The 25,531-nt window shown below is 40.9% G+C and overlaps 1 protein-coding gene across 1 annotated transcript; it reads left to right on the top strand.

The window, feature by feature from the left end:
• The first annotated feature begins 394 nt into the window (after positions 1-394).
• slc4a8 (solute carrier family 4 member 8) lies at positions 395-21,012 on the top strand. Its single transcript, XM_051948242.1, is given in 33 exon segments — positions 395-476; positions 3,655-3,807; positions 4,198-4,212; positions 4,215-4,333; positions 6,010-6,025; positions 6,028-6,068; positions 6,070-6,156; positions 6,158-6,170; positions 9,761-9,853; positions 9,856-9,939; positions 10,376-10,464; positions 10,955-11,112; positions 11,223-11,263; positions 11,266-11,309; positions 11,432-11,578; positions 11,716-11,735; positions 11,737-11,817; positions 12,497-12,671; positions 12,817-12,916; positions 12,919-12,949; positions 13,059-13,168; positions 13,171-13,303; positions 13,548-13,653; positions 14,027-14,188; positions 14,283-14,396; positions 14,479-14,640; positions 14,726-14,977; positions 15,229-15,297; positions 15,804-15,977; positions 16,076-16,207; positions 16,307-16,410; positions 16,652-16,757; positions 16,920-21,012. Coding segments are annotated over 32 exon segments (3,108 nt in total). The 5' UTR covers positions 395-476; positions 3,655-3,683; the 3' UTR covers positions 16,926-21,012.
• Positions 21,013-25,531: the final 4,519 nt, after the last annotated feature.

The following is a 25,531-nucleotide window of genomic DNA, read 5'->3' as shown; positions in this document are numbered from 1 at the left end:
ACTCATACTCTGTTTACCTCGGCTATGTGTGTGTGTTTGTGTGGATGTGTGGTTGCCTGCCTGTCCTTGTGTGTGTGTGTGTGTGTGTGTGTGTGTCCATACCAGACGGTCTCAGAATAGATTGTCTGGAATTTGATGCTTATCATCAAAAAGCTCTCGCCGGGTTGACCAATTAGCGGTTCTGTTACATTGTTCTCCTTAAAGGGACACCTCTTGGACATAGTGACCTTTTGAGTTTTCTTTCATGGATTGATGTTAAAGAGATGAATGTGATTAACTTTTCCATGAGAACTAGATGTCTGATGAAGACTATAAAGAAGCCTATTGTCTGTACAAAAACTGTCAATATTAAAATATACCAGCATGTGCTGTATGTCTTTTGTGTGTTCATCAGAGGCCAGATGAGGAGGTGGTGGTCGACCAGGGAGGGACCAGCTCAGTACTGAACATCCACTATGAGAAGGAGGAACTAGAAGGTGAGTAAAATGCACATTTAGAAATAGTGGTAATTATTTAAAATGGTTCTCATGGCATTTTCATTTGTCTCATCCAGCATCATAGTCTGATGTGTGGGTGGGGATAGATGTCAACAAGAATCAGTGTCTGCCAGAGTTTAAGAAATCAAATTTAACTCTAATTTATAGAGATTGCTGTTGCTTTTCACAGTATTCTGTCATTATTATACAATAGCTCATGCTTAAATAGCTCATCACTTTTCCATATATTTCCTCTTTTTATTATTCCCCCAAGTCATTCATGTTATACTTTTTGAGGTGAGGTGGAAGAAAAACAAAATAGCAGCAACTACAAACTTCCAGCCATGCACATCAGGCTGCACCCTAAACAGTCATATGTTATCTCAGATTATGTCCTTTCTTTGAAGCTGGAGAAAACACTGTGCAGCCAAATCCCTGCATCACTGATAGATGAGTGGTCAGAGGAGCAGCATGCCAGAGCTAATGTTCAGCTGATGTGGATTTAGTGTTGATTTGGCCTGCTTTTGTTAGCAATATCTGCACCTACATAGCAGTGCTCAAATATTTGTTCCTTTTAAAGCTTCGACGCAGATATCTATATTTTTTTTCCTGACAGAAGCTTGGCATCAACGCTCTGGCTTTAATCAGTGCTTGGTCCACCCACTGAGCTATGACTGTCACCAACAACCTTCACACCTGCAGTTTGCATTTAACTGGAGAAAATGATATTCTACATAATGGAAATTTTGGCCATTTCAAACTCTATGAGTCATATTTGAAACACTCCACAGATGTTTTTCATGCAGAAAAAGCACATAAATTCCCTCTGAATGTTACGATGTCATTAAAACCTGATTCATTAAAACCTGAAGTATCTGCACTTGGTTGGTTAATTATTATCCACCCCAGGTGTTCTGGCCTGACTCAGCCTGCAGCAGATCTCCCAAGACCGCTTCTGTGCTTTATATTTATATTTAATGAGACAAAACAGTGGGATGAAGCATGAGCTGAAAAGAAGCTTCTGCATGAATGAGTCATATTTAGAGTTTGTTTGTATGTGTTTATGTGTCTTGATACTTTACACTGCGAATTGTTTTTAGGATTTTAGGATGAGGATGTTATCTTGTTGATCATCAATCTGAGTGGATAATGGCGCTATTATTGTTTCCATGATAATGACTTATTCAAATATTTATTTATTTATTTATTTAAAATTTTGTCTAGGCTTTAGTTTTAGCAGTTTTCTGTTCATTTCCTCAGTTTCCCCCTCTGGTGAAAATCACATTTTTGACCTTGTTAACATGTCCATTTGGCATTTTTCATATGCTAGAAGACACATTAGAAGTGAAATAAGCAGCATTTCCACTCTAAAACCAATGACGATGTCAAAAACACAGTGTAAGACTTGCAGGGTTTTATACGTACAAACATAACAAACTAATTTTGTGAGCTTACAGGGTGAGATTTCTGTCTAATAATTCTTCTTGAGAATCGGTTTCTGGTTCAAACATGTACTTCTGAATTAATCTTCTATTACAGTTTGTCACTGTGTAGTGCAGATTAGGTCTGCATTATGGCGGGGTCGTAGTTGTCTGATATATTGCCCCGCCCCTTCCCTCAAACAGCCAATCTTCTGCTTTTTATCAACCAAACCAGTAGACATTTGGTGTTATTAAACAAGCAAGACAAGTGCCATGAAACTATGCTCATGTGTAGTAGAACTATAAGTTATGAGGAAAATGGGTTTTGAACCTTAGTTTAGAACAAAGAGCCCAAATTCTTAAAGCATTTTTACTTGGTTTGATTGATGATTGTAAAAATGCAGTTTTTATGTCCTAGCAGCTACTGAAATTGCAGTTATGACTCTTGTGATTCTTTCAGACAACTGCTTGGTTTTATTAGCCTGAAATGAATGCCCAGAGGCGTTACCAAGGTGGTTACTGAGTGGCAAGACTTTTGTTTAATCACTGTCTGGAGAGGGGCTTTATTTTCAGAACACACTGCTTTGCTATTCTAATAAACGCCATTATTATCAGCGTAGTGTCACATGAATTCAGTCTTTTGTTATCGCAGCATGTTGTATTCAAAGTTGAAAAGACTGATGATAATTACAGATGGCAGTGGTTGAGATCAATGTTGGGCAGCAAGCAGCAGGAAGGGTGTTGTTCCCCGACTCTCCCTGGGGTGCTTCAGGCCAACATCTTCGCCTCAGTTTAATAGCTTTCATTCTCCGTTGCTTTAATCCTGAGTGCTCAGAGAACATAGTGTGCATTGTTCTGCAGAGCACTCTCTGCTTCATCCTGGTCTGTTCGGCTTTTCCTTTTCAGTGTTTGAAGCCGACTTCATCCACAGCTAATTGAAATGATCCCATCAGAAATTCTGAACTGAAATCTACTCCAAGATGAATTACGCAGAAATAAGAGGCTGAAGGCAGGACTGCATCACATCTTATAAAAACAGTCAAAGGGAGACCAATGTAATATCATAAGAAATAACTAGAGGTTACAAAATACACATTTAATATAGATGCAGCATAAAAGAACTGAAGAGCTGATGTGATTAAAAATAAGTGAAGAAAGAAAAGAAAAGAATTTCACCAAACTCTCAAGGCCTGTGGGAAAAAACATGTTTTCAGAAATGACAGGCATGACATTTTGGTTGTAACTAAATAAATATAAAATAAAAGACAAAACAGACTTGGCAATGACTGCAGAAACAAAAATAAATGTTCATGAGAAGCCCTTTGGTCTAACTGGATCTCTTCTCTCTTTAAAAATATCAAATAGAATAAAAATAGAAACAGCTCAGAAAGGCCTAAAGCTCACCTTAAGACAACAGGCAGCTTTATTTGCTATTGGATTACTATTCATATAAAACTAAGTACTATTTATTTTGTCCTGCTTTGTGTGCCTTTAAAGTGCTGTTACTGAAGTCTACAAAATCTTAATAGGCATTTATATGATCATTCTGATGATTTATGATTTTCCTAATGTGCTTTGTCTCAAAGAAAATCATGCTGCAACTAAGCACAAGAATGAACAAACTATTAAGATGCGATAAGAACCAATAGGATGTTATTGTTTGCATCTATATTTTACGGTAAAAAGCAACATCGATGTATAGCGGTACAAATATGAAAGCAATACTCAGTAAAGTCCCTTTTTTGGCTCTTCTCCAGGCCACAGGACTCTGTTCGTGGGGGTTCGGATGCCCAGACAGAGCCATCGTCACCACAAGGCCCACGGCTCCCGCCACCGCAAGAGGGACAGGAGGTCAGGAAGCACCGCAACGCAGCAAAGCGAGGGAACCGAGACGACCAGCTCCAGTCACGGTAGCGCAAACACACACAAACACAGTTTTGCTTTTTAAATCCAGAGCGTTTTGAGGCTCATATACTTGTGTGTGTACTTGCAAAACCACTTCTCAGAGAGGAAGTAGTATTTGTGAAACAAAGCCTGTCAATACTGTGTGCACTTCACTCACGCACATACAGTGCTCCAGGCTAAAATTGACAAGCCTACTAATTAGCCAACAAAGAGCAGGAACTAGTCAACATGCTGCCTGTGTGTCTGGATGTGTGTGGAAGTGTGTGTTTGGGAGCTCAATAGCCATTTAAAAGACATGTTATGACAAAATATAAAGTGCTGTGTGTGGTTGAAGCAGTGTTTTGAGAGCTCCTGTTCACCTCTTGTTCCTCCCTCACATCCTCTCACTTCATCAGACACGCCGTCCCAGCGGTCCAGTTCATCCTGGGCTCAGAGGAGGATGCTGAACATGTGGCCCACGAGTTGTTCACCGAGCTGGATGAGATCTGTGTGAAGGATGGCAAGGATGCTGAGTGGAAGGAAACAAGCCAGGTCAGGATCTCCTCTGGGAGCTGCTGGCAACAGCGCGTGGCAATAAAGCTTCTGACAGCCCAGCAGCCCTACAGCTGTACTGTTATGAAGAGGGAGGTGTACAAGTAGTTACATTTAAAGCTTAGTGGATCATTTCTTGCTCAAGGCAAAATGTGAAGAATCACACAAACACTGCTGTGATCTCATTCACGCTGTTCAAACTCGAAATCTCAGGTACACATGCTGATGTTTGTTTCCTGGGAGGACACAAGTAAACCACATTAGGATTTGACAGCTGATCTGTGTGTAGAGTTGGAAAACATCTTTGCCTTTAAGGTTTAATGCTCCCCAGCTGCTGTGTGCATTGAGCTGATCTGAGCCTGTATTTATTAAACTTCTAAAAATTCACACTTTAAAGACTGTCGGGGAAAATAAAAAAATCATTCACTCCATCAAGCAGAGCGCTTCTGTCTGCAGCTGTGGTTCAGAAGCAGAGTGTGTTGCGGCCGGTCTGTGAATGAAGGTAAATTGTGAAGTGCTTTGGATAGGAGAGCTATATGCAGTAAACGCAGTTATTTTAAACAGTGTAGACGTGAATGTAGAAATAACACTTGTAAGAGCAACTTTCAAAGCCATTAGATGATTCATTCCTATGGTATGAACTGAGGCAAAAAATTCCTTCTGCTGGTACATCCTAGCACATTCAAAGTTTGGTTTAAATCCAATCCACTGGACTTTAAACAACTTGGATATACCTGACCTGGATGAATGAGAAACCTTACCAGAAGACATCTAGCACAGCTTAATGTAAATTTTTTTAAATCCTTCCATTTTTCCTCAGTGATATTTGTTGGATTTATCTTAATATTTTTTAGAAACAGGATAGTCATGATGAACACGCTGAGCAGGATTTCTTGCTTCTTTTTTTTTTAGCAACACGTACTGTTATTGTACTGTATCATATTGCAGCATTTTCTCTAAATGTTGTAAATGTATCATCAAATTGGTGCTATAACAATATTTGCCAAATTTCCTCGTTTATTGTCTATTTACATGTAAATTTTTCAAACCGCAGCACAGTCGGCTCTCAGGGCCACAGTTTCTGTCACTATGCCATGAAGTACATTAGGATGACCAATGAAGCAAAACCCGAGTTCAGACAGTCCTATGAATGACAGTCCATAGCATGTGAAAGGACAACTTAACATGTTTGGAACAAGTAAGTATGAATATATAAGATTGAATAATAGAAAAATACTGGGGAAAAATGAACCAAATTAGGCAGAAATAAGTTTAGTCTGCTGACAATGAGATCATCAGAGAAAACATGTACCAAGTTTCTGACAACTGGTGATACATGGGACAAACAGATAACAAAATCAATGTCAGCTCATTCTTGTCGTCACCCCTAATGAATCCAACAAAAGAACAGCGAGTACATCACCCCAAATGACTTTCTCAAATCAAATGCAAATGATTAGGCTACCGAGTGACACCACCATTCCTGAAGTAACCTATTTCTTTTGGTAAAAATATTATTCATACACCACGAAGACATTTGTTCTTAGAATGTACTGTAGTTCATCAGATCTACTCTTCCTCAGTTTAACAGACTGTCATTATATTCTTAATTGCAATAAGAGATTTCACTTGTTTGTTGTTGTGTCCATGACCTCTTGTCTCTCTGTACTTTGCAGGTGGTGAAGTTTGAGGAGGCGTGGAGGATGGAGGCGAGAGGTGGAGCAAACCTTACGTTTGCTACGCTTTCCCTCCACAGTCTGTTTGAGCTCCGCAGTTGTATCATCAACGGCAGTGTGTTGCTTGACATGCATGCTGACTGCATCGGAAGAGATTGCAGGTGAGAATTTGTCTAACATATTTATTAATATCCCAGCAGGGCAGTGCTATAAATTCTAAGCAAAAGCCAAGCTCCGGCTTAGCAATTTTTATAAGGGCACTGGGAAAAGTCAGGTTTTATCATTGGTTTAAGTGATTGGTGTTGCTTCCTGAAAAGGATATATAATTTCACAATTTATTTTCTTGTCCTCTTCTTCCCTGTTCTCCAAAGTGACTTCTTGTCTCTGTCCTTGCATATAATTTACATTCATTGCTATAAAAACAGGCTCCACATCTTAGCCTAAATGGCCCCTGGATATCTATTACAAATAATTTATCCTCTTCAGAGAGGAAACACATGGACAGTCCAGGGCTGAGGGGAGCATCACCCACACCCGTCAGACTGTTAATCATACGAGGTCACTACTGATTGAAAAAATTCCATGTCATGTTGACATTATAACAAGCACATAAAAAAACAAATCAAACACAAAAAACATTTGCCGCACTTGCAGAAACACTGTTGCTTATGAAGGCTGTCTGTGTGACGAGGCTGAACCATCATTACAGTTGTCTATCCTCTCATGGTTGCTTTACTAGAAGACGCAGCTGAACCGAGACTAATCGTGGTTTTAACACAATACCATGATATCCTCTATATGCTTCCAATTCAGCTGTCAACACTGTCTCAACGCTGACCACAAACTCTTCACTCACGGAAAAGTGGAAACAACTATTTTTCTCTTCTGCATCAATCACGACCAACAGAGAGGTTTCGGAGCAGAAAAGAAATCGCGACTAGTTTTTTTTTCTCTCTGAAATTTACAATTAACTAAAAAGTTACCAGAGACTGCATTCATTTGCTTACAGGTATGTAATTAACTGTGCACCTGTAGTTTAAATGCTAGATAAGGCCTGCCCATGTAAATCATCGGGTGAGAGATCACGGTTTTCACAGATTTGTAAATGATTTATATACATGCAAAGACACATGCACAGCCAACAAAACAATAGTTCAGCACTGCTTCGCTTTCTGCAGTTGACTGTCCACACTTTAATCATAAAAAAATCATTTTTTTTAGTATAATCATTCACATTAATGTCCAATCATCCCACAACACACACACACACACACACACACACACACACACACACACACACACACACACACGTACATACATATCATCACATGGTTAAAAGCCCTTCATCATTCCTTGTTCTTCATGGTCACACTGTGACGGAGTTACAGCCTGAACAACCTTGTTCCTCCAATCATTCTGTTCCTCCACCTCTCAGCTCCTCTGCTTTTTTCTCTCTGCTCCATGTGACTCTTGCCAGCAGCATTTGGCAGTAGTCAAGATAAAAAGAGAGACAAAACCTTTTACTTGTTAACACAAATTTTTAAGCCACATCAAATTGTATTTGTATCCCTTTTCGTGACAAAATAAAATCGGAATTGCTTAAGAAACAGGGTGAAATGGCATCACCCACTAAATGCATGTTACAATAAAACAATAACAATCAATATCAACTATAGATTGTAAATCCTCTTAACCCCAAGCAGTTTCTGGTTGTTTTTGCTCTTGTCACATTTTCATTCACTATGGGCACTTTTTAAAAAAATAATTCTTATATATTTTCAGTCATTTAAAAAGAAATAAAAATGGACTCAATATGTACATTTTTCCAAGTCGCCACAGGTGTTATCAATATTGGAGAAAATGGCGACTCTAACAAACTATAGATAATTGCTTGTATTTAGAATTTATTTCCATACTTTCCTTTATCTGCTCTGTGTAAACACAGCCTGCAGTTCATCCCAGTTTAGGTCAAAAAATCTCAGATTTTGGTCATTTAATTATTGTTGGCTGCTTTAATTTTGGTGATTTTAAAGGAGACATGTAGAATAAAGTGGTTACGATGAATATCACAATTTTAAAGCTTGGATATGGTAAAGCTTCCCAGCTGAATAGCACGACTCAGATGAGCATTTAAAGAACCAGCAAAAGGTAAAAATCTGACTGCTAGTTTTGTTTTGTCCAGTTCCTGGCTCTGGAGAATGAGGTCATTAGCTTTATGATGAGTCATTGCATTGTAATGTTTCTCTACATTTTACTTAAAAATAATGAAAGGATAATAAGAATGTGAACAAAAAACACAGGGCCTTGGTTTAAATGTCAGTCTCACTACTGACTGTGCTATTTGCTGTTGAACAATTTAAAAACATATTTGTGTTGGTAATTCAGTGTCATAAAGCTTCAAGTAATCACATTCAATGCTATCCCTCTAATAGAATCTAGTGTACCCTTTTAAAGTTTGAAGATTAGAGTCATTTTAGGTTGTGACTTACTTAACAAAAGTGATTTACTGCTAATTATAGGAACAGGGTGCCACATAAAGGAGGCTGGATGCACCTGTGCTTGGAGCATAGCCAATAATATCAGATCTGTCACGTTATCATCTGTGTAACTGATGGTTGAATGTCAGATGATGCTCTGGAGAAAGCAGAGCTGTTGCTATGCCTCCTAATTAGAAGGAACTTGAGCCATTCTCAAGCCTAGAAAATGTGAGTGGGATCTATATTAGTGTACCATTTGTGGGTTTTGGCACAGTTGCAGGCTCATTTGTGCTGTTCTCTTGTCAGTGTCCTTATTAACATGGCTGATTATGCTGCCACTGAGGTCAACACATTAGAGCTGGCCTTGAAGTGTGCTCAGAATGAATGCAGGCACTGCAATGTGTGTGTGTGGGTGTGTACAGATCCACTTCAAAAAAGGCTGGTGAATAGTTGGAGACGCATGGAAGGACAGTGTTGAGGTTGAAGCACAAAAGATAAAATAAACAAGGGTCTCTGTGTATGGTCCAAAACCTGGAACTTTGCTGCCTGTGACTTTAAACTCTGTTACTAGGCAACATCCTCAACATTCAGTGTCATGTGACATTCTAATTAGAAAATCAAAGACTAGTTAGAAAGTCACCTGACACTGGATGTTGAAATTCAGGTAAGTCATGCTTTTCATCTCATAATGATGTATTATTTTAAAGTGTGTGTGTGTGCGTGCGTGTGTGTCTTTATGAGGGTCAATTTAAGTGTTAGACCAGTGGAGTGAGGACATTTTGGAAAAGACAGGATGTTTTGGCACCGCGTGTTGTATGCGTTGGATGTGTTTCATGTGTGTGTACGTGCGTTTGTCCAACTGACTGTTGTGGAAGGAAGGAAGGAAGGAAGGAAGGAAGGAAGGAAGGTAAGATCCAGTGCTGACTCAGCAAGTCAGCAAGACATGACTTGCAAACGGAGGAGAGTGCAGAAGCTGTGAGAGACATGCTAATTATTCTGCAGTCCCACATGAGCAGATATGCTGGACACATATTGACCCAACTAACACTTTCAACACACACCTTCTGTTCAGCGCTGTGCCAAAGGCAGATGTCTCAGCAGATTGTTGCATATTTATTTAAAAACAGCAGTTACGGGGACAAAACAATTTCATAGATCAAGGAAGGCATTGTTGTTGAAACAAAGTGTATTGTGCGAATAAAAGCTGTCTTATACCACTGATATGCTCCAGGGATGCTCCGATCAGGGTTTACCAGTTTGTGTATGTGTTGCAGACATGGTGCTTGGGACCACCAGGAGGCGTCACATGGAGTTGGATGACAGTGTGAGAGTTCGGGTCCGCGAGGCCCTGCTGAAGAGACACCACCATCAAACGAGAAGAAGAAGAACCTGATTCCAATTGTACGCTCCATCACAGAAGGAGCACGCAAACAGTCAGAGCCCCATCTGACAGTGGGCTCACTCTGAGTATCACACACAAGCACATGTGCGAATCTGTCAGTGGTTGAGAGCATCAAACTAGTTTTCACAGATTGTGTTTTGATTTAAAAAAAAAAGATTTCATGATTTTTAATTTTGCACAGTGGGGCTACAAAACCTGTGTAAAGTGTTTCTATTAGCTGCACTGGAGTTTTCTTAAGGGTGACTACTTCGATAAGATCAGAAACTGAGAGCAACAAGACTAAGTAACTGACAAATATATCTCTGAACAGTGACACTGAATGCTTTTAAGGGCAAACTGCTAAAATGGTTTGACCATGGGTGATCCAAAAGAGAGACATATTGACAGCTGAGCATGAATGCCTTCATAGATTAAATAAAAATACATTTGAGGAGAACAATAAATATAAAATGTTGTTGCTCAAATTCACTCTACCTGTTTCCCTCAGGATCAGCCACATCTCCACAGCCTCCTCCACCTAGTGAACCAGCTAAGAACGGTGCTGGGCAGGAGAGTACCCAGGTGGACCTCAGTAAGGTAAACAATCAGGCTGTGGAAAGCTGTAAAAGCACATAATTGCAAATATGTACATGTTAATACATCTGACAATATCAGTGTGAGATCTTAAGTAAATAAATGCTGTTAATGCTAAATAATCGATGTCTGTTTTGAGTAAATGTCAACATCGACGAGGTCACCTAGTGCCACCTAGCAAACGATACTGAAACTGCATTTATTTAAAATGCTTTATGCTACTTCAGCCATCCATCACTGCAGGACTGTAAAATAAATCCACTAAAGAACATGTATAAATTTTTCCTTTAGCTACTAACTGTAACTGTAACTGTAAATATCATTAGCGGTGAAATGCTAGCTAGGTTCTTTGCTATTAAGTTGTGCCTGCAGTGGTAGAGTATTATGTGCAGCTCTTAGATTGAAGGCAGTTCTGTTTTGTACTCTTGCTATAGGGCAGAGGGATTTTGATTTCTTTTTGCACTCTTGTCTGACTTTTGACTTGTCTCCACAGGTGGACATGCATTTCATGAAAAAGATCCCAGAGGGGGCGGAGGCTTCCAATGTGCTAGTGGGAGAGCTGGACTTCCTGGAGAGGCCTATTGTGGCCTTTGTCCGCCTTTCTCCTGCTGTACTGCTCACCGGACTGACTGAGGTCCCCATACCCACCAGGTATTCAGCTCCCTGCAGATACAATTCTTTAGTTACAAAATCAATTTATGTCAATTCAATAAACCAGGAAGAATATGCACAGCGTAAATTCATCTGCTGACAAATATCAGGTTCCTCTTCATTCTTCTGGGCCCAGATGGAAAGGCTCAGCAATACATGAAATTGGGCGCTCCATGGCAACCATCATGACCGATGAGGTAAGACCTTTATCAGTTAGAATCAACCTTCAGAATCCTTCACAGAAATAGAAAATATCAGCGTTTGCCTTGCTAAGGTAGAAATGTAAGTTTTCTCTGTCCTTTTTCTCTCTCTGGACCAGATCTTCCATGACGTAGCATACAAGGCAAAAGACAGAAGTGACCTGCTAGCGGGGATAGATGAGTTCCTGGACCAGGTGACCGTCCTGCCACCAGGAGAGTGGGACCCGTCCATCCGCATCGAGCCCCCAAAGAATGTCCCATCTCAGGTACATGGCTACAGACACATAAAGATTTACTTCTCTGGTTTAAATTCTAGCAACAACTGCCACAATTTAAGCAGTAGCCTTGAAATGGTCCAGAGTTTAGCTGTTCTTTGATTCTGGTCTGTTCCTGATGTCTGCAGGAGAAGAGGAAAAATGCCAGGAGTCCCTAATGGCACAGTCTGCCAGGTCATGGAAGAGCTACATGCTGAACATCATGGGCCAGAGCTGCAGAGAACTGGAAGGTGATGTACTTACTTACTTACACTCTAAATTTGGATTTGCGAGGAACTGAGAGGGACAAGCAAATGACACCTAAAGGGAATCACACACCAGAACATTCTCCACTTTATTTCTTAAAGAGTAACAGCGATCTTTAGAAGTCACCGTGAGACACATTAGAAGGCGTGGCATTCACTAATGAGGCACAAGTTTCATTAACTTAGAAGTTAACAAAACTAGAGTAAGTCATTTTGAATAGGTTTTTTGTGTTTGGTTTTCCAAAGCTAACAAGAAATTTTACCTTTGCTAGTCATCTCTTGAAAAGTTGGATTTGTTAGCTACTTCAATATCCCCGTAAAGATGCAGTTTGACTTTAGAAAATAAACGTATTTGTTATCTTGTCGTGAGATTGTTACCAATCATCTGTGTGCTAACGATGTAGCTGGAGGCAGGAGGCAGTTATCTTAGCGTAACACAAAGACCGAGCCATAAGGTTCAGGATTAGCTGTTACGCAGCTCTCAGAAAATATGTAAAATCTCCTATGACACAAAGCCGAACTATTCCTTCCATTATGCTGCTGGCAAATTATTTTCTATTCTTAACGTGTTTTTGATATACAATGTGTCAACTGGACATTATCCATCCTTTTCTCAGACAAGTTTCCAAACAAGTCCTCTTCTTTGTTTGTGTGCTGTGTTCAGGTTGTTTGGTGGTCTGACACTGGACATCAAGAGAAAAGCTCCATTCTATCTGAGTGACTTTAAGGACGGTCTGAGCCTCCAGTGTGTGGCCTCCTTCCTCTTCCTCTACTGTGCCTGCATGTCTCCTGTCATCACCTTTGGAGGGTTGCTGGGGGAGGCGACAGAAGGACGCATTGTAAGAGCACAAAGAGACTAACACTGACAACACAAAAATGTGTTCAGATACTGTAGTGTGTTTGGAAACACAACATAGACGCTGTACTTTACTGCATACTGTACATAAAGGAAAACACACTCTGCTTTTCTGCCACATGTTCCAGAGTGCCATAGAGTCCTTACTTGGTGCGTCTATGACTGGAGTCGCCTACTCTCTGTTTGCTGGTCAGCCTCTCACCATTCTGGGCAGTACAGGTCCTGTTCTGGTTTTGAGAAAATCCTCTTTAAATTCTGCAAGTACGTACAGTGTTTTAATAAGTTCTCTGTGATTTTATTATTACCGTCATGAGATTTGTTTTGTTAACTCATTGTGTACTCCCTCTTCTCCTTCTCCTTCTTCTTTCAGGGACTACGACCTGTCCTATCTTTCTCTACGAACATGCATAGGCCTGTGGACAGCCCTGCTGTGCTTGGTGTTGGTTGCCACGGATGCCAGTTCTCTAGTATGTTACATCACTCGTTCACAGAGGAGGCATTCGCTGCCCTCATCTGCCTCATCTTCATCTATGAAGCCTTGGAGAAATTGTTCCACCTGGGAGAACTCTACCCCTTCAATGCACATAGTGATCTAGACAAGCTCACACTGGCATAGTGAGTACAACAGACTACTAATTACCTATAGCTCCAGCATGTTCTTCTCTTTGTTGTTTTTTCCAAAGCATCTTCATAAAGCATCTTGTCATTTTGTGTCATTGTCAGGCAAAAGGGAATCAGTAGTGATCACATCCTTGCATGGAGCTCCTTTCATGTCTGGCCTAATTTGACTAATAAAAGAACATTTTCCAGTCAGCCAACATGCACTGATTTCCCTGTGTATGTTCATCACTCTCTGCAGCTGTAGGTGCGCAGAGCCTGATAGTCCCAGTAATAAAACCTTAGAACTGTGGAGTGAGAGGAACATCACAGCCTCTGCTATACCCTGGGCCAACTTGACTGTCAAGGTAACCTAACTACGTGGAAGCACTCACACACTCACACATTCCTAATGATGCCTGATGTTGGTGCAACTCTCATGTGATAGCATATGCTGCCTTTGGTCCAGCTTGTTTACTTCTGTTAACATTCAACTAACCTTCCCTTGAGCAGCTAAACTGTCTTCAGGACCTTTGCAAACACAGACAAGGACAGTCCATCAATTAACCTTTCACTGCTGTGTGTATAACTGAGTACACCAAAGGTGTGTTGTCTTTTCCTTGTGCCTTGTAGATTCTTTCTGTCTGTCAGATAATTGGGATAAAATGGTTCTTCAATCTGTTTCCACATGAGTCATCAGAGGCCATTTTGGTATTACATAACCTCTGTGATTCTCTGCAGGAGTGTATTGGTCTGCAGGGCCACTTTGTTGGGACAGCATGTGGCCACCACGGCCCCTACACCCCAGATGTCCTCTTCTGGTCTACCATCTTGTTCTTCTCAACGTTCTTCATGTCTGCATTCCTCAAACAATTCAAGACTAGTCGTTATTTTCCCACCAAGGTAATCAACCAGTTAGCAGTCCACTGAGTGATAGATTATCAGGAAATGCATTAGTAATTGCTGACCTCTGAGAGCTGTTATGTCTTGTGTCCAGGTGCGGTCTATGATCAGTGACTTTGCTGTGTTCCTCACCATTGTCTTTATGGTCCTGCTTGACTTTGCTATTGGAGTGCCCTCCCAAAAATTGAAGGTGCCGAGTAAATTCCAGGTATGAATACAACTTGCTCTTAGCACCACAAAGAGTTATAAGCTGCATTATGGCCTCATACCTCTGCTAATTGTTTCTCCAGCCTACCAGAGATGACCGTGGCTGGTTGATCAATCCAATAGGACGCAACCCATGGTGGACAGTCCTGGCCGCCTCTATTCCTGCTCTCCTCTGCACCATCCTCATTTTCATGGACCAGCAGATTACAGCCGTCATCATCAATCGCAAAGAGCACAAGCTGCTGGCAAGAAAAATAACCCCTGAAATTTGAAATCATATTTCACTCATAGGTTATGGACCCGTAACTCAATCTTCTCTCTGTTTTACAGAAAGGCTGTGGGTACCATCTGGACTTGTTGATGGTGGGTGTGATGCTGGCTGTGTGTTCCATCATGGGTTTGCCCTGGTTCGTAGCAGCCACTGTCCTTTCCATCTCTCATGTAAACAGTCTGAAGCTGGAGTCAGAGAGCTCAGCCCCAGGAGAGCAGCCACGGTTCCTGGGCATTCGAGAGCAGAGACTCACTGGTCTGGTCATCTTCCTGCTCATGGGCTGCTCTGTGTTCATGACTCAAGCCCTGCAGGTTTGTCAGACAAGCTATGCAATGCTGCCCCCCTTTGGCCGGGACATTTAATCGGAAGAATTAGACAAAGTAACCTTTTTGAAGCAGACTTTATTAAATAATCTAAAGTGATTTGTGCCATTGTTTATATTATCAAGTAAACCTGCATTTTCTGTACTATGATAAGTCAAAATGTCTTGTGAAAAAGCGTGCAGACACTTGTATTGGATGATTAGTGAAAGTGGAAGTTGACATATCTTGCTTTTTTCCAGTTCATTCCAATGCCAGTGTTGTACGGTGTTTTCCTCTACATGGGAGCCTCTTCACTAAAAGGCATCCAGGTAACATAAAATCTTTCACGGTGAATAGGATCTATAGCAATGTCAATATGTTTACCATTTCCTGGTTGTAGAGTCAAAATTATTTTGTGGTTATCCACAAACAAAAACATCATACCATGAGAAAATATGTAAGACGCTATAATGACATTGACATGTGATAGTCAGCTCTGGCCATTCTCCAGCTTATTACTTTAGCTGAGATATTCAAGTGCAAAATGTTCCGAGTTGCTCTCATGGCCTCTCCATCCCGGTGTCTTTCTGATTTGACTGTCCCTGTTATGGCTGCTCCTGATCTAATTAATCCTGTTGCATTTCATTGAGGCCTGACAGTTAATTGTCTGAACAAGCCAACTAAATTTGTCACTCATAATTACTTCCAGTCTTCCGCCATATTCACCATCTGCATCTCGGCTCTGCTTCCATTAATTCATTCTCTCCCTACCTTCAGTAACCTTTGTACCACCTGTGCCCATCTTTTTTCTTATTTTATTTTTTTCATGTCTCAGTTCTTTGACCGTCTGAAACTGTTTGGTATGCCGGCGAAGCACCAGCCGGACTTCATCTATCTGCGACACGTCCCCTTGAGGAAGGTGCACCTATTCACTCTCACCCAGCTCACCTGTCTGGTTCTGCTCTGGGTCATCAAGACTTCCCCGGCCGCTATCGTCTTCCCCATGATGGTGAGCCGACTGCCGCTGGCCTCCGATCTGGCTTCACTCATCTCTCCATGTGTTCACTTTAAATTACACTGATGGCTTATTTCCTCCTGTGCCTGCAGGTGCTGGCTCTGGTTTTCATCCGCAAGCTGCTGGACTTTTGTTTCTCTAAACGAGAGCTGAGCTACCTGGATGATTTAATGCCGGAGTGGAAGAAAAAAAACCTTGACGATGCCTCCAAGAAGATGGAAGAGGTAGACTAAAGAGAATGTTTGAATGCAAAGCTCATATTCGAGATCAGTAAGCATGCACATATTGCCTTTGTATGTTTATAGCTTGAATGTGTCTCGTAGGAATCAGAGATTATGCTCAGCACAAAAAAGGAAGATGCGACTACAGTTCAGATCCCCATGGAGAGCAGCAAACCTGTACAGACTCCGAAAGCACATGATCCCAGGTGAGAAATCACACATTCACACCTACACAGACTGAAATCTACAGCATGGATATCAGCTGATTGGAGTGGTAAGATGTCACTGTTCCTTCAGTTTTTTTATATAGTAGTGTGTGGTGTACTGGTTTCAAGTACCCCTTGTGATTACTAACACATTAAGACCTCTTCCTAATCCTCACGTCACACCTCACCTCCTCCTCTTGTATTTGTTTTCCACTCTTACCCTCCTTTCCCTGCTCCTCAGGTGTGATCCCTCTGATATTAACATATCTGATGAAATGTCTAAAACCACGGTGTGGAAATCCCTCAACTCCAATCAAAAGGACACTCGTCCTGTGGCTGCTAAAAAGGCAAGGCCACACCCTGTTTCCTCCTCCCCCCTGCCATCTGGAAATTTTCCTTCTACACATTATTGTCACTTGTTTCTTGCAGTTGTTGCTTGAAATTGTCCTTGAAAATTGAGGGCATTTGTGCTCTTTGCTCGTCATAACTCTCTATGTTTCGCCCTGCAGGATTGAAGGGATTGCGTTCATTGATGAGTAAAGGGCGTTCACACTCCTGGCAGACTCAGCTGTATCACTGGACTGTAGTTCTGGACAACAGGACACTACGATCTGGCTGCCTCAACCATCAGCCACTTCAGTGCTTAGAGAAATAAGTCTCAACAATTACTACCAGCTACCCATAACATATAATACTATCCACATACACAGATCAAGGCAAGGGTGCAGTGCACTCACACGTTCTTCTATCTTTGTGAGGTTTGTAAATAAAGACCACATTTCAAATCTAATCCGGCCATGAGCTCTGGAATTGAAACCATTGCTAATGCCGTTCTAACTCTGACCCTGTGACTGGCAACTAACCCTAAGCTCACCCACTTTCTCTATCATTGGCTTATATTTTAAAGTTCAGTTTCATTTTTAACCTCACCACCATCACATAGACACAACATCAGCCTCTTAAGGCATCTAAACCAGGTGAGCAGTGGCCAAATTTGTGAATATTTTAAGAAACTGAAGCCCGTAGTGACAAGTGCTGGCAAACCCACTGCCTTTGGCTCTTGATCCTAATGTGAAATTGAGAGATGATATTAAGGAGGACACAGCATTCACCTGTGAGAATCCAATACTGTCGAACAGCTCAATTTTAATTAATTTGTGGAGAGCAATGAGATGACTTCGCTAAAGTAATCTAGAGATACATCCTGGAGGCGCTCCACTGGCAGTAAATAATGAACCAGCTGTGAGGAGACACTGACAGCTGCTGGCAGCCGCGATGATTTCACTGAGATACGTTTTCTGTTTCATTGCCGGAAAACCATACATTCACATAAGACTTATTTGTGGGTGTACCATCTCCAACAGCCTTACAACGCCGCCTGTCAGCAGCTCGTGAGGCTTGTCCTTAAATAGAAAACAGCGTTGTGAGAGTGAAACCCAAAACAATAAGCTATAAAGCTCTGTAAAGTTGAGGGGAACTGCAGATTTGGGTGATAATTTATTGTTGGTCCTTCGCTGCAATTGACCCTTCTTTCACATATGTAGCCATGCGATTCATTCTTAATAAGATGTCAATTATAGCAGCTTCAAAGCCATTTGGTCCTCTCAAAGATAGAAAAGCACACACAAACATATATACCAACAACAGCTACAGCCTCTTCTCCCATTTTTCACCCTTTCTTCAGAAACAACATCTAACCTTCACCCTGCCACTGTACACTTAGCTGGGCTATAAAATGGAGCGTACATGCTCCTGTAAAACAAACCAGGTTCTTTTTATTAATCTGTGTAGGTTTGTCAATCATCATTCCTTAAACCTACTCTAAATCTAGAGTCTGTTTTTATCCATTGTGCCATGAGTGGGTTCTTTTAAAAAAAAACAAAAAAACAAATAGTGGTTGATTATTTGGTAGAATTGACATTGCAGCTTCACATACTCTTTTGAGGCGCAAAATTTTGTGTCAGTTTTGTGTGATGATCTCAACTGAAAACTGTAAATGTTAGAAGACCCACTTCAGTGGCATCAATAATGTGCTTTTTGGTGTGTGTTTTTATCCCTTTATGGATGTTTGTCTATGAATTAATGATTGTTTAGGATGAAGGTTGTTCTACAGAATGTTTGTCACGTAGTTTGTCTTATTTCTTTACCTCAGACAAGATTATGAATGCTCCTGCAAGGCACTTTGGATGATGTTTGGTCAGGGTAAAGCAGAGTATAGTGTGCGTGCGTCCGTGCGTTTGTGTGTGTGTGTGTGCGTGCGTGCGTGTGTTTGTGTGTGCGTGCGTGCGTGTGCAACAGCACAAGAGAGAGTGCTTGTGTCCCTTTGAATGTCAAGAAAAGAATTAAAAATAGTGAAATGTTTTTTCATTTTAAGCAATAATTTATCCACAATCCAACCAAAATTAACCATACCAGTTTCTTTATTTATCAGGGTCCTTTTGTAAAATTACAACCTTGTTAATCCATCTTCAGGTGGAATTTGAAGCCAAAAAACACTTTAATTACATGTGGCAGTAAGAAAATTGCAACAGTTACACACAATCAATAGTTACGATCTCGACATTGATCCTTTTCACTTATCATGCTCATTCCTGAGACATTTCAGTTCAGATAAATTAGATTCTACTGTAATGTGCTCCGCAGGTGTGGTGGTTTTCAGTTTATTATTTTCTTTGAATTTCTGTAGGATGAGACTCTCTTTTTGCCGTTTCACACACCATTGTCACCTCAAAGCTTGGAAAGAGAGCAGAGAGAGATTATGCTTTGAAAGAATGATCTTCAATAACACTTTATTTGTAGATGCACTTTCTGTAGATAAAGAGGTTGTGATATATTTTATTTTCAAAATCTCTATTAAACAATTAAATTATTTTACAAAAAATGATTACAGTTATTTATTTTTAGATATAAAATTAGAACCTATTCTCTTTGCTTTCTGTATATATGACATATAAGCAAGATCAGCTGAGGGAAAGGCTGAAGAATGCAGCACATAACTAACGCTTTGGTGAATGAATGACTGTCACGGCTTTTTATTCCTTGGAGAACCAAGCTGTCTGCTGGGAGAAATGAGGAGTTTGTGTAATAAACCGCAGTTGTCACATCCTTGTATCTTCGATGGAGGATTTACAGAATCAAATTAAACTGACTCATTGATATTTACTTGGGCTGTAACACAGAGCTACTCACCATTTTATCTTTCATATGTTTTGGGAGGAAATATTCGCAGTTAAAGAAAAAAGGACGACAAGCAACACAGGTCCTGACCTGGAGTCTAATCAGGGATGCTGCAGTTACACATCAGCATATTAAAGTCCGACTCGTGACTCTGACAGTGGCCACCAGATGCTACTGGTCATAAAATCTGTGAATAAAGTATTGAATATATTGAAATATCTGATCCATTTACGGATTCATTTAGTCATATTCAAAATGTATAAATGGCAACATCTTGTTAAATATCAATTCACAAACCATTTTCAATGATTTTTCCTCCCCATCTCCTCTTCCGCTTAAGTGACTTTAAAGCAAAGTGCACAACTGAACTATCAGTGTAGTATCACATGCAGTAATGACCTCCTCCATGACCCGTATGAAAGTTTTGTGTGTTTGCTGTCATGTAATTCTGCTTTGATTCTTTCAGACTTCTGAATGTGAATAGTCTATGTGCATCTGAGGACCCATAGATGAATTAGTAAACGGCATGATTAAAATATTATTCATTGTGTAAATACATATTAAGAGTCACATGGGTGGGTGCAAATAAACATGAATGCTGTGTAAATTAAGGAGGGGAGGTGGGGGGAGGGGGGTGGACTAAACCAAATTGTAAAATCACTGTTGAACATCCAGAGTTAAAGGATTGTAAATGTGCTGTAACAAAAGAACTGAATTATTAGGAGTTGTTCAAGATATTTTATTGAGCATTATGTGTCTTAAGCTTGACTTTCAACTCATTAATGTAGCTGTGAATGTATGGTGAATATACAGTAAAAAGCCTTCAGTGTACTGTAGGCTGACTGCATATAAATGTGACCAGGAGAGATCATAAATTTAGATGGATGTGAGTATAAATATATGTGCAGTACATGTGTGCCTGTCATAGAATACATTGCGGTTTCCTGTTGTGCTGTCATTTTTTTTTACCTTTGACTAACATCCAACGTAAAACAGACCTTTTCAGAGTCGGTAATGAGGCATAAGCTGTCGAAAAAAAAAGCACTGTTTCCAGGTCCCATTTATTTCTATTGCCCTTGCCGCTTCATTTTCTTGTGTAGATACAAGTGGAATCTGTGCACTGTGTGAGGCTGTGTCCCTCTAATGAATATAACACAAAACCTGAGTCTGTTTCAAGGACAAGGTGACAGCAGAGGAAAATAATGTGAGAGAGGAAGGAGTGGGAGGCTTTCAGGGAGGAGAGCACCTGTACTGCAGTAACCTTAATCCTATAGTCTTGGAGCCATAGAAAAGAGTGATGCCTTGTCTCTTCAACCACTGAATGGTTAGTCTTGAGTAAAACAAATCTACATGTTTTATATGTATATGTAATTTAATTTTTGAATATGGACAAATGGAAAAATAAATAACTACAGTTGAAACGGAGCACTGTGGTTTGAGTTATTGCATTGCTGATATTGCAGAGAAGACAACAGTACTCTCCATAAATGTATGTATTTGCATGTTTGAGTTGTTATGCACATGAATGTATTTAAGAAGTGGTGCCACTAGGAGGCAGCAGAGTCAAAATCCTCTCCATCACATTCAGGGGGAATTTGTCCTCCCTGAATCTTGAATCCAAAACTATTACATCATTGTAAAAAAGAAAAAAAGATAAACAATAATACCACCCTTGAGATCCTGCGAAACACACACATGAGGTGTTTCACCTTCCTCCCGACCTCCATTTTCATTAGACCATCCTCTCCCTCCCTCTGCCTCACCCCTCCCCCAGTTTATGTCCTGAGGTGAGAGCACAGTGTGCACATCTGGAGGTGATCCTGACTGCAAAGGAGTAGCCTGTGGGAAGGGGTATGAGGTTAAAGATGCACTGCTCTCTCTATGTGTATATCTATGTGTGCATGTGTGCCTTCAGGGCGTCATGTGATCCTGACTCCCAAATGCTCCTGATTACAAGCAGCTGGCGGGCAACGGCCTCAACCAATGAGACAGGCTTCAAGCTGTGACATCAGGTCGGAGGAGGGAGGTGGACATACAATTTAAGGTGTTTTTTTCATCTCGTGCTAAAACAAGGGATCAGCAGCATCAGGGTGATCCATTAAACTGTGATGGATAGCTCTCATTTCACTCTGAGTCTCGCCAGTTGGTCCAAATATGCATCATCGTGTTTGCCCTCTATGTAATTTCAGCTAATTTGTTTGTGTATTTGCCTTGATTATTATCACGAGGGTCTAGTTTCATTAAAACTCAAGGTCAGCACAGAGTCAACCAACTCTGGTCTTAATGCTTCTGCTTAGGCATCTAAAGAAATTCTTTGTACCCATGTGATGGTCTGGGATTTTTATGAAGGAGATCTGCAAAATCAACTGGAACCGGAATGCACCTTTTTTTCCCTCCTGAAGCACCGAAACTACTGATTATTCATTGAGAGTATGAACGATGTTTTCTATAGTTTGAAGAATTATTCTTTGATCATCTTATTTATCTTCTTTTTTTTTAATTGTGCACATCAAGTCACCGGCAGTAAGAAGAGACATGCCAAAACAGAAAAAGCAAAGATTCAACAAATAATTTGGTCATTATGGCCTGTTTGTGTAGATCTGACAGTTTAATCTATGAAACCTGAAACTGACACACCGGAATGGCATGCAGACATCGTTAATGACATTACTCAGAGATGTGTTTGGCAGTCGAAATACTGTCTTGAAGGAACATTTCTGAAATAAACCTATCACTGTTTTTTGTTGAGTTAGATTACCATAATGATACCACTACTGTGCCTCTGTAGTAAATATAAATCTCTATCCAAAAGCTGGAGAAGAATGGTAACATATAGCAACTATCAGCTAGCTCCCCATTGACAGGTCTTGCTTTCAGCTTGTGTAGAAAGAACATGAATGACCATATATTTCTTTATTGGAGGCTATCTGTCCTACTTCCAGTTTGCGCTGATTGTCTAAAAACAGACGAGCAAAATTTATTAAGGGTAACTTCTCTGGTCAGAACAGCATAAAATATAGTAGTGTATGCCTCCTATGAGCTCACAGACAAAATTGCTGTTCATGTGTAAGATCCGACCAAAACAATCCTGTTTGTCTTTTTTTTTTTCCCTTTCTCTTTGACTCGCTGAGCTGTTGTCCTCTTTTCTCAGTGAACAGAGACAGCTCTTAGCTCGTCCCTCCTCTCCATCAATCTCTGTCATAAATCTGTCAAGCAGAGAGAAAGGGAACTGCTGAATACAGATTTGTCAGCAATTAATCTAACCTCTATTACCAGACTTGGATATTGTGTGCTCTATGCCAGAGAACAATAAGCCACTCAAACACGGAGCTCTCCACTGGCTGTGTGTGCAGTGTGCAGTCATGTGTTTTTTGAGGTGGAGAGCGCTTGTGTGCATGTAGCAAGCTGCACTGGCTGCGTGTTTCAACTGTGCACATAAAACTATATGAATCTAAATCCTCTTTTGTCCAGCATTTGGAGTTCCTGAAAACAAAACAATAATTAGAATGTCTTGTAGACTCCCTTTGCTGTAGTGTTGTAATTGGACATGATTGGCACAGCAATGCCATTTAACCTTGAAGAGGCACGTTGTGAACGTGAGGCTGGCTAATTGACATTCTGCGCTTGATGAGAAGGAAGGACACATGAGGAGTTAATATGAGAATGTGGTGTTAGTGTGCTCATTGATTTCATTCTGGAGGTGAATTACAGTCAATGTCATATTCCCAGACAAGATAAACAGAACACAATCGACAGGAATATCCACACTAGACATATTAAAAGCATAACAATTGTGTACATCTCAGTGCATGTGATGTAACGTGTTGTGTCCAGTTTCTGTGCGATATAAAGAAAAGAAATCCCATGAAAGGCCTCTGCGCTCTGACTTCCCCACCTAGCTTTTGGACATAACCTCACTGGTATCTCTACTGAAGATGTAAATGTATAGCTACACTTTTAAGGAAATAAGAGGATTGATTTATACATGGTTTCCTGGTCTATTTCTGACTGCAGGATAATGCATATGGGACTGGTTTGAACTGAACTACAGGGGGCATTTCATTATAGTGGAACAGAGCGCAACTGTGCGCCTCACTGATGTGTTTTGCTGTCACAAAGATTTATAAGGCTTGTTGTCATTGTTGGGTTCTGCTCTTTTTTGTTTTCTTCAAAATAAAAAAGACGTCGCCTGTGGCAGACAATACCGACAACACACACATTTCCTGTTCTTTTCCCAAATATTTCCTGTTCCTGTTTTGCCCTCTCTCTCTCTGCCTCATAATTCCCCCCTGTCATCATTTGTGAACCGGCGTGCGGGAATGAAAAATGCTTAACTCTGCAGGTACAACAGCGGTGCAGTTTTAGAAGATATGCGGTGATTTTTTTCATCATCAACTGAATTCCTGCTTCTAGAACTGTCCCACACACACACACACACACACACACACACACACACACACACACACACACACACACACACACACACTATGTTTTTCTATCTTTGTGGGGACATACCATTGACTCCCATTCATACCTAACCCCTAACCCCTAACCCTTACCCTAACCCTAACCTTAACCAAACCCTAACCCTAACCAAAACAATGGCTAACCCTAAAGAAACGTTTTTGCACTTTTACTTTTTCAGTAACAACAACATGGCCAAGAAATAAAAGAAAACACTGTTTAAACTTGTGGGGACCAAAATGAGGTCCCCACAAGTGACACTGTTTTCAGTTTTCCTACAGTTGTGGGGACATTTGGTCCCCACAAGTATAGCCAGAACAAGTACACACACACACACACACACACACACACACAATTATCATTACTGGGACAGTTCAGTGGAGCAGTGGGTCAGTGCTCAGCTGCTTGAGACAGAATTAGAGTGGCAAACAGCTGAGCTTCTCTGGGGGGCTATCATGTGACCTATCCCACCCACAGGACCAAAGCAGTGCAGGGTTAGAGTTACCATGTCCAATTTCCAGCATGACCGTTATATGTGGGAGGGTGGAAATCCGCCTTCCTGTGTACATTTGCATTATATCTGTTTCGGAGTTGTAAGGTGGAATTTCTCCCCTCCGCCCATGCCAGGAAACTTTTCCTCCAACCTGCTGATAGCCGCACCTTTCTGTTGGACTGTCATTAGCACACACTCTGCCCTTTGTCCCTCTGCTTGTCCCTGTAACCTGCTGAAGGCCTCGTGGTTGCATGTGGAGGTGTTCCTGGCCTAATGAGAGGCCAACATCTGGGGACTCGGCGGTGACAATGTATCAAACGGCCTACCCTATCTATGGTGAAAAAAAAGCCCCCCGCAGCACATTTGGGATTGTTTAGATGTATTGTTTCCTAGTCTGCAAAACAACAATGTGGCTTTTTTTTTTTCAGTGTCTGTCAGCAAAGCAGGTAAAGGGGAAAGAGCTGAGTGCTGCACTAGCCATTACTCCTCTGAGTCACCCAATGGAAGGTCTTTAACAAGGCTCTACCTCCTCTGCTATTATAGGCGACATTTCAACTCTCAGTGCTCTCAGATTATAGTCTGCCGGTGGTTGCTTCACCGCAGCGTGACCTCGTGCTGTTGGTGCAAGCAGGAGGGAAACTGTGTGATTATACTCATGTGATTATGCTGCAATGAGATGAAACTACAAGAGACAATGAGTATTTTCTGTGAACAACCACTCTCTGAAAAGCAGCTCACACATGTCAAACATGTGCCTGTTTGTGTGTGTGTGTGTGCAGCCAAAGCAGGAGGAGTGTGTCCTGCAGGGCCTTTGATTGTTTACAGAAAAGTAACATGAGGAGTGAGGCAGCTTGTCCCGCCTATACCATAACTCTAAATGCAGAACCACAGCTGTGTTTCTATGTATGAGTGGCCGGGGTTTGAGCAAAAATAAGGAACTGGAGCAAAAAGTTAAATGACCCGCAACAAAAAAGAAGAAGCACTATA

This window comes from Acanthochromis polyacanthus, chromosome 5, assembly GCF_021347895.1.
Source record: "Acanthochromis polyacanthus isolate Apoly-LR-REF ecotype Palm Island chromosome 5, KAUST_Apoly_ChrSc, whole genome shotgun sequence".
NCBI lineage: Eukaryota > Metazoa > Chordata > Actinopteri > Pomacentridae > Acanthochromis > Acanthochromis polyacanthus.
Note: the sequence above shows the minus strand (reverse complement) of the source record. Positions and strands in the feature narration are given on the sequence as shown.